We start from the raw sequence: 10,463 nt of genomic DNA on the forward strand, positions 1-10,463 counted from the left end.
ATATTGATAAACAACAGGGGTTTTTTTTTTTTTTTTTTTTTTTTTTTTTTTGTTTTTTTTTGTTTTTTGTTTTTGTCAGCTATTTGATTAGTCATCCCAGACAGCTGCTCCTATGAAATGTGAAAGGCATCATTATAGAGAAGCTTGCATGAGCAAAGCTAGCTGGTAATTAGAAGTCACAACCATTACTGCATCCTCAAAATGGTTTTTACACTGGTAAATCATCAACTTCAATAGAGCTGCTCTTGATTTGCTTGAGGACATAAGGTGTATATTTGCAGGAAAGTATAGCAGATTTCTTGGTTATTTTTATACTCAAGATACTAGACTTTAAATATATTAACTACATCAAATTAAAAATGCCTCTAGCAAAAGTCTGAATAATGTCCCCATATAGGGACATTTTCGGTAAACTGGAAAGAAATGTCAACAAAATTTGTGTTTCTGGCAGGGGATAGTAACTGTCAGTTGCTAAAAAATAGTCTTATATCTTTAATAGAAAATAATTTTTTGACTCTTGAAACAAAAGATAAACATTTTTGCAAGGATACTAATTTCAACATTTGTAACGTATAAGTGTGCATTTTTCAAGGACAGTATAGAAATAAGCCTCTATATAAAGGTTTAAAATATCTGTTTCGAACACATTGTTTCAAACAGGCTATCAATTCACAGCCAGTTCAGTGAAACATATTCCTCTTAAATGAAATTTCCTGTGTACACAATCCAGTCATACCTCTGGGACAAGACACACACTCAGTAATTAATCACAACATTATTCAGCCCTTGTGGTATTTACCATCTTCCTCTAGGCAATGAACTCCAGAGCCAGAGAGATAAGTATCATACAGCAGCAGAAGAATAGAGAATAGTCTGGAGCCTGCAGAGGATATGAATGCATTTCCTTACAATGTTTCACTGCATTTCTATGCTTATAATATATATATTAAGGAAAAAAAAAAGAAGAAAGACTCTATTTAAATAAATAGAACAAGTATTCTATGTCATATTGACACCTGCCTCAGGTTTAATGGTGTATGCAAGATTTTTTCCTCTGCATACATTCAAACAGAAAGAGCATATGGAATTCATTTTTCGGAGCATTATATGAGGCTGAGATACATAATTTACCCCAATTCCAGACCAAGTAAGCCGCATGCACTTGGCACACTTGCTCTTCTGTTTTGTTTACTGGCATTTCTTGACTGTATCTAAAACTCACTGCAACGCCAGACCTGTATCCAAGGAACAAGTGGAGACGTACGCTGAGCTGGCACTCAGTGCACCAATCCCCAATCCCTCTGAGGTAGATGCAGAGTAGAAATTAGCCCCCTTTTCAGTAATAAGGCCTTTTAGCAGGATGCAAGGGGTCTGCCTCCCTTCTTAAGCTGCTGGAAGTCAGCATGAGTTCATATGAGCCACTGTACTTAATTTCACATTAGCGTGAATAGCTAATGGCACCTCATTCCCACCCAAATGGACATTATGACTGAAAGGAGATGCATATTTAGACTATCAGCACTGAGATCTACAGAGCAATCTCAGCATAAAGGATCCTGAAGTCAGACATCAGTTTTTGTAACTTCATATTCTTGCAGCAAACAGTGTATGAAATTTCGCTGTTGCTTACACTAGCATACATGCAGAATGTGGCTAACAAATTTTTGTAATTACTAGTGTATCAGTTAGAGAATTCAATTTATCCATTTTCATGAGAGAGAGGATTAAACCAAGTTTCTTGTTTTGAACAGCCCCATGTATTTGGGGATTAAAAGAGTGGGCATCCAGACACTAATTTTGCAATAGAGGTTCATTTGTAGATGATGGCAATGCATATAAGCACCTTTAAAATAAATGCACCAGTAACAAAACTTAAAGTAGTTGCATGCAAAAAATGGAAACTGGAGAGCCTCTCCAGCTGGTCTGCACACTTTCTGACCTGGTCTGTCACTGTGCTAACATTAGACCTCCTACACACCCTGAGCGCAACAGCAGCTTCTCAGGCATATGCAATGTAGCTGTGTAGCTCTAGTATTTGGGTCTCTGCATCAACTGTACACAGTGTTTGCAACTATGGGGTAGAGAAAAGCAAAGTCTGCTTGGAAAGCAGACCCTGTTGTGCTCGAGACAGGGTCATGCTGCAGTACTGGAGTTTCTGTGCAATCTGGGTTCTGACCTTCATTTTAAACCCTTATCATTGCATAAACCAGCTGTGCTCTGGCAGTTCTAGGGTGTAGCTCAACTTAAGCTAACAAAAGCTTTTAGATAACATTGCCTAAAGACTTCAGTCAACACTGTATCAGGGTGGATAGCTGGAGCTAAGAATGAACATTCTTAATACAATCAGTTGATTTGCAGAGTAAAGCAAATTATATTTCTTGCCTGGGGATTTGCAGTGTCCCTAAAGGGAGGAAATTCAGACCAAAAGGAAATTCTGAAACTAGAAGAAATCAAGTAAAATTTCACTCCAACTTATGATGCTTTTTTTCCTACAAGCGTTCTCTGACTATTCCATTAAAAATAGTCAGCTCACCCTCAATATATAACCTATGTAAATATATATATATCAATATATGTATATCAATATATATCATATATTGATATATATCATGTTTATATATACATCACTGATTCGGAAACTCTGTCAGTCGGAATGGCAGTAGACGTAGTTGGGTCTCAACCTTCAATTCCGTATGGTGACCACTCCCCATCTAGCAGGGACAAATCAGTGAATATGCTGAAACTGGTCACTTTGCCTAGAGGATAGAGTCTGCATGTAGAAACTGCAGATCATTTGCCTATTTCAAATACTATGATTTGAATCACATTTGAAATACTATAATAAAAAGTCTGAGAAAAATAATTAGCATTCCATAGTTTTGCACATTAACTAGTTCTTTCAGTTTAATGGCAGAAGTTTCCTGGCAGGACAAAGTATACATACTCTTTGAGACCTGTTCAGATACACCCCTACAGCAAGGGAGCTACTACAGCTTCTAAGTGGACTCAAGTCCCAAGTCTCAAACTATGAGCCAATCTCTGCAGCAAACAATTCCACCTGTCCTTTGTGCCAACAGGCAGCAGGTTTGGGCTTATAAGGTAGTTATGTGTTAAGTGAACAAATTCTACTCTCACAATGCTGCTAATCACAAACAGCACTACTGAAGTCAGTGAAAACAGTCAGTGTAGACCTGTGAATTTGTGTCTGTGATGAAATGTTGCATTCTGCAGAGACAGGCTTTTATTCATGATCCCAAGCAGGTGCCCGTCAAAGCAGGAAGGCCAACAGCTCTGCTATCTCTGGTAGAAACTTGGAAAAACAACAAGATGTCCATGACACTGGCTCTGATTCTGATTATACAAACAAGGAGAAGAGCATAGTTGCTTTAACTGCATGTGTGATGATTCTGCTGGTGCTCTTGTGCAGCATTTTTACTGCTTCCAAATTTACTTCAAGCAGATAAGATGCCTTGTTTGCTTAGGCCTATGTCTTGGGGATTTCTTTCAGCTCTCTGTTTGCCAGCTTCTGCAATTGGAAAGCTCTGCAGCCACTCACTTCATGCAATGCCAGGACCATCCCAGTCCTATGCTTCTGTTGAGATTAATATATCGCAAACTATCTGGTCTTCAATTAGTGTCACTGTTAATTATGCATGACTTAGCATTATTACACAGATTTGTTCCATGACAGTTAATGGTCTCACATTTTGGTTTTTTTTGAAGGTATGTGGAATATCTGCTTAGCTACTGTCCTTTACACTGTCAAAATATCCCTGTCCTCTAGGAACCAATAAAAACATATACTTAAATATATCCCATTTTTCATCTCAGTATTTTGGGGTAAAGGGGCAAGAAAAGGACTTGCTCAGCTTGCTTGGCTTGTTCATACTCAACCATGCCAATTACGGCAAAAAAAATGGCAACTGAATCCTTTGTTATCAATCTTACAATTGATTTTGTGTCACAGATTTATTATTCTTCAGGAGGACAGAGTCATTCCTTGGGAGGATTTCAGAACAGGATCACAGCTGCAACAAATCCAGGGAATGCCTCAATAACAATCTCCAACATGCAGCCCTCAGAAACTGGTTCTTACACCTGTGAAGTAGTCAATCTACAAGGAGATGCTGGACAAGGTCAAAAATCAATGATTGTCAATGTACTGGGTATGTGCTTTTCTTCTGTCTTGTGGCATTGCAGTTTCCTTGTTTTATTATAAAATACCAAATTCAAGCCTCAAAATATGTAGGACTGGAGAAATTAATACAGCTATGATGCACAAGACCCACAATGCAGAAAACTAAGTCCACAATGAGAAAATTTTCTCCAAAGGCTCTGATGGAAAACAGGGCTCATGGTGCCCTCTAGCTTCCTCACAAAGCAAACCCTACCTGATCTTAGCAATCACACCTGTTCGTCCTATGACAATCTATGTTTAGGTTCACTTTGATAACTCAAACAGCTACCTCATGTAAGTGCCTAGCTGGGACTACTCAACTTCACTAGGACACACACACACGAAGTGGCATTAAAGTGGCAGGTAATAGTCAAGACCTGCCATGTAACGGTATTAAACAGTGATTTCTAATTCTCTGTACCACACTGAGTAGTCAAAACTTCTCTTCTGACATTCAACATCACAAATTGGTATCTGATTGAAAAGTCCCAGCTGGGAGCACCAGTTACTCTCTGGAGCCATTACATCTAGCATAGCCCAACCTCAGCAAAAACCAAAATTACTGACACCTGCATGAAGATCACAGTAAATATAGGGAGAGTCTGCAGTACAGTCCAAGAGTCTGTCTCACTCTCACTTTCTAGAAACTGTAAAAGCTTAGTCTGTTTTAGAAGTGGTACAAAGTTGGGTGGAGAAAAAGCAGTAATTCAACCGTGAAAAGGTGAAACCAAATGTATGGAAAGAATGGAATCAAATATTTTACTTGCAAAATAAAAATGGATGTTTGTATTAACTCCATTCAATCACTGTATTTAAATAAAGAATTCATACCTGGTCAGAGTGACAGGTCAAAGGTGTATGAGGAAGTGATTCCAGTAGTATCCCTTGTCCATCTGCCAGGGATAAAAAAAAAAGATGTTGTAAATATACTCACTGAAAAGCCACATTGTCAAAACATAAATATTAATTCTCAGCTAAAATCCCCAAAAGAAGAGTGATTTTTGGAACAGTTAAGTAAAAGATTGTAATTTTCACACAAACGCCAAGAAAGGTTGTTCGCTCATACACACAAAACCGGTCATATTCACATCTGATATCATTACTGCAAGATATTGAAAAATCAGGCCTTGATCCTCTCTCTTTAGATGGAAAATACTCTGTATCTCTGAAGGAAGGCACTGCCACATATGTGGCAGAAAATGATCTATGATGAATTGTGATTGGCCCATTATAATTAAAGTAACTGTTAATCTTCCATCTAGCATTTCATCATTTACTATACAAATGCAAGAAAAGATAATAAAAATGTATTCTGGACCATAGTTATGTATGTATATGTATATATATGTATATTATACATACGTAAATATATTTATTCAGTATTTCTTAAACCTTTATGGAGAACATTTGGTCCAATCCACAAACAAGCCTCTGTTCTGAAATGGAACTCTGTAACTGGGGCTTAATTCTTTATTTATAGCAGCACAAGAACAGAAATCCATGTGGAAACCTGCAGCCTCCCTTGTGTTCTCATGATATCTATTCTCTTTCTTGTTATTTTACAGTGAAACCATCAAAACCTTTCTGCAAAGTAGAAGGCACTGCTGAGAAGGGCCATCAAATCTCTCTCTTGTGCAGCTGCGAGCAAGGAATGCCTCGGCCCACTTACCGCTGGTACAGATTAGATGAGAACACCCTCAAACCTGTGACTGAGCAATTTGGTATGTAACTAAGGACTACCAGCTAATAGTCAAGACCCGCAGCTTAATAGCATCAGCCATTGATTTCAAATTCTCTGTACCATATACTCTAGTTAACACTTCTCCTCTTTTGATGCTCAGTATCACTAATCACTATCTTCACTTACTCAAATTGCCTGACAGCTGTCATATAAACACAGGATTTAGAGGAGGTCTGTTCCACGCAGCATGTTAAAGTCTCATCCATAACATTACCTTAAATCATTAAAATGGTTATGCCTTTGCACATCCTTTCACTTGGGATTATGACTGCATTTATTCCAGAATAACTCAATTTCCCATACAAATGGCTGATCTTCATCCTGGAAATACTTCAGTACCTGATTACACTTTTATTTGTGAGTTTACATTGACAGTAATTCTAGTGTGGGGAAATTTCTAGTGTGGGGAAAACACCAGGCAGACATACATAATTGCAGGGTGTCTACTTTGCACGTTTTAATAAACGCATGAAAAAATCTCTGTAGTAACTTTTAAGAAAGTAAATTCCTTAAAGAATTTCAATTGAAATAATATAAAATTGAAAGAAATAGTCTTTTTTTATGTTCTTTCAATTGAAAACAAAGAAATGAATAATAGGAAATGTTTTAGCTTGTCCTGCTTTTCATCTTCTAACAGCCTTCAGTATTATTAACTAAAGAAAATCCATAGCCTCTACAGTGCACAAACAGTCACCATGTACATGTTCTCTGCTTGTCATAGACCCAAAAACCGGAGTTCTTTTCATTGGCAACCTCACCACCTTTGAAACAGGATATTACCACTGCATAGCCAGCAACTTCCTGGGGAACAGTAGCTGTGAGCTTGACCTGACTATAAAACGTAAGTCTCATGTGTGAAAGTAATGACCTATTTGATGTATGACACAAGCTGTTTGCCAAAAAAAAATGCTGCAACGCTTTAAAACATAGATTGTTTGAAATAAAAACTACCCAATGCCAATACTGTTCTTATCCAGCTGTGCCCAGGTTTCATCCTGACCTAGGCAACTCACTTAACACCTTCAGCTTCTTTTCTCACCAGCCAGTAGGAACTGAACCTTGCTATGACAGCAGAGGCCTTTAGGGGAAACTCACATATAGAGAATTTAGGGCAACTTATTCCAGCCAACAGTCCCAGTGGGTTCTCCCCATGGAGTTTTGGCATGGACATGTAACCACGGCAGCCACAAATGTGGCGTTTGTAGATCATAAAAGCACAATTCTCCCTCTCCTAAAGAATCCTTGGCTCCTCTTGGATTTTAGGCTTTTGTTCTTTGAACCTAGTGACTTGGTTGTGCTAACAACCTCTCTGCTAAATTCCCATGGCATTTTGCTACATTCATATCTTGGGGGGGTTTTATATAAATCAATTAATACTTCTTTTTCTTTCCAGATTCAGATGGTGGTATTGTTGCTGGAGCATTAATTGGAGCAATTGTGGCAGGTGTTATCATTTGTGCTATTGTCTGGTTCTTAACCAGGAGGGAAAAGAGAAAGAAAAAGAAGTCATCAAGTAATGAAATGCAGTAAGAATTTGTTTGCTTGATTTTAAGACATGAATTTCTGTAAAGCAATGATGGTAAACCAAAACTAAATTGAAATATATTTACTGTATATGCTTATGGAGGAGTAAGTAACATGGGATTTGATAAAATTTTGCAAGTATATTTATTTGTGTGTGACTGTAGCTTCTGCTATAAGTCCCTGTAGCTTCTTCTATAAGTCACACAAGAGAAGCTGCCATTGCCACTGGATTCATATTTACATGCAGTCCCCACTTAGCAATATCTACAATAGTAAATAAATGCTTTTAAACAACACAGTGAAAAAGTGACATCTTGGAAAAAGCAATGTTCAATATTTAAAAGTTAATAGTGACTATTAATGGCACACAGAGGAAGTAAAACAAAGACTGCAGCTAAAGGCTCACTCAGCAGTTATACTGGGATTGCACATGACTATTTAAATACAGAGACCTCAGTTCAGTGCTACAAGAAATACTACACGGTGTCCAGGACTGAACTGGCAGATGTGACAAAAGACATCGGACATGTGTGCTCTTCTAAAGCGGCAGCTGGAAGTCAGGTCTGATATCTTAAAACATCTCAAAAGGCAGGGGATACCAAGGTTTAGGAAACAGAACGGAGCCAGAATGTCCACTGTGATCCTGCTCTGGCAAAGTGACCTCCTCCATGCTTTGCTTGCTCGCTTATCTTTTAAATCGCCACATCATCAGGACAGGGATAATCTCATATGCTGCACACGACAGATTTACCCTCATGATGTTAATGATAAATACATGTAGTTGAGACCAGAAAAGATATTACATCCTCTGGACACTTCCCCACAGCTCAGGTCTAATACTTTCAAACATGGAATTGAGTTAATTCAGACCAGTGGCCAAACACTCATGTACCTGATTTCTGCATTGAATTGACGCAGTTTCAACACTTTTATGTTTGGATCCTGACCAACCTGACTGCATTAACCTACTAGCATCTGATATTTTGTGCACTCCTTAAATATCAGGAGTTGATTTACTATTGTTGTGACAGGTTAAATAGAATTCATATTCAGTCTAAAGATATTTTTTCTAGATTTCAGTTATTTCTCATACCTCTTTTCTCGCTTCACAATATTATTTATATATTTGAATGGGATACCAGATCTGCATGTAATTTCCCAGAAAGTTCAAGATAAGCATTTTGTTTTTCTAATTTCTCAGTCACAGCCAATATAGTTTCTCATTCTGCTCCTGTAACCTTGCATTCAGGTATATTAAAATCCATTTTATTCTAGTGGGATCAGCTAACCTGATGGTGCAGATCAATCCTGCTACAGTGTTAATACACTGTCAATCTCCGTGTCTTAGCAGCTGTGATTTTACAAGTTGTGAAGGCTTTCAGCTACTACAGTAAAAGAATCATAATAGTAGGGGGGTTACCATTTAAGCAAAACTGTAAAGACTCATTCTTTTGAAAGACTGTAGCACAGATGAGGTATCAGCCCATGAAATCACAATCCTCATACTGTCTTCCTGCAGAGTAATGACTCAGAAACAACCCAATGCAGAGTACGCTCAGGTACCTACTGAAGAAAACATACCTGCAACCACAGTTCCACCAAGCAATGCGACAAATGAGTATCCTAATGTTGAGGAAACAGCAGCATCCGTGGCACCTGAAAATGAGAAGCATGAAGTGGAAAAAGAGGAAATAGCCTAGAGTTCTATATAGTTTTTCTTGTTGGCTTTGTACCCCTTTACATATATAAAAAAAAGTTACTGAATTAGCTGAGCAGCATAACCAAAATTTAAACCTGATTAGTATTGTGAACCACTAAGCAAGAAACTGAAAAGAATCCGTCACATACACAGTTTGTGAATAGCAAACATTTAATTAGCAATCATTTAAGTTTAAGCAATTGTTATTTGGTAATATAAAAATATAAGCCTAAAAACACTATCATCCCCAGTTATCCAACCTATTTTGGCATAGTTATAACATGGTTTGGACACACTAAGAGCTCTTCAATCACCCACTTGTAATGCTGTGTGTGTCCATACAGTTCTGAACCACAACCACCTTCTTCAGAAACAGTGCGGGCCAATGTCTTGGTCCCTGTGCCACAAAAACTACCATCGGGACGGATACTTGACAATGCTCAAAGATCTGGTCTTGCACTTCAGAAATCAACAGAAGTTTCATCAATGTCATCAAGAGACAGGAACAGATTTTGAGGCCTGGTCCAATGAAATTTCACGTCTGAATTCCACTTGAAAAAAAAATCCTGAAATTGTTTACTCTGTTGCTGCCTAACATGGGGTACGTACTGTTAACAGTGCCCTTGTTGGCTTTAAAGTTCCCAAGACACCAGAGCTCTAGAGGTGCAAGTATCAGCTGTTCTTGTTTTCTCTAGCTTAATGAAATCAGCAGTTGAGTACCCAACTTCTCACCCTGACTCACAAGGTTTCCTTCATGTACTTACATAGTACCAGATTCCTCGGCAGCAGGTACAGCTGCTTTCAGAACTCAGAAAGGAGTACTACTACAGCCTGCTGTAACACAGTCGTTTATATTCTTCCCCTTTACTTGAGATAATTTGGATCTATTCTCAGGGAATTTTCCTACTTACTACACAACTCACTTGTGCTACATGTTTACAAGCACAAAAGCCCTGCAAGTTCAACTAGGCTCAGTAGCAGCAGAGAAGGAGGAAGCACAGCCTGCTCCTGTTGGGCTGCCATTTCTTTTCAAAGGTGTTTTCTAATGAAATAATTTGAGCTAATTATTGGGCCAAGGGGGCCCAATACCTGCCTGGCAGCATAGCTAATTTTGAGTAATCGCTGCTCTGGCCCGTCATGGAAAACACATACAATTCTCTTCATAACACTGCTGTTCTAAAACAAACTCATATGTCTTAATCATGTTTTTACTGCCACGACAGCTTTCCAATTTTGAGGCCCCTGTAACAGTATTATCTTGGATAAAGGGGGCAGGTGAAAACATTACATCATCACCATAATCCTTAGTCTTACATAGAAAA

General features: G+C 38.3%; 1 protein-coding gene across 1 annotated transcript in view; it reads left to right on the plus strand.

The window, feature by feature from the left end:
- Positions 1–9,142, plus strand: part of VSIG1 (V-set and immunoglobulin domain containing 1) — a 20,713-nt gene extending 11,571 nt beyond the window's left edge. Inside the window, exons 4-8 of the mRNA XM_026035962.1 lie at positions 3,968–4,166; positions 5,743–5,898; positions 6,640–6,759; positions 7,312–7,444; positions 8,962–9,142. Coding sequence (XP_025891747.1) covers positions 3,968–4,166; positions 5,743–5,898; positions 6,640–6,759; positions 7,312–7,444; positions 8,962–9,142 — 789 coding nt within the window. The remainder of the gene's footprint in view (positions 1–3,967; positions 4,167–5,742; positions 5,899–6,639; positions 6,760–7,311; positions 7,445–8,961) is intronic.
- Positions 9,143–10,463: the final 1,321 nt, after the last annotated feature.

The sequence above is a fragment of the Nothoprocta perdicaria genome, unplaced genomic scaffold (assembly GCF_003342845.1).
Source record: "Nothoprocta perdicaria isolate Ctin4 unplaced genomic scaffold, notPer1 scaffold_17, whole genome shotgun sequence".
Lineage (NCBI taxonomy): Eukaryota > Metazoa > Chordata > Aves > Tinamiformes > Tinamidae > Nothoprocta > Nothoprocta perdicaria.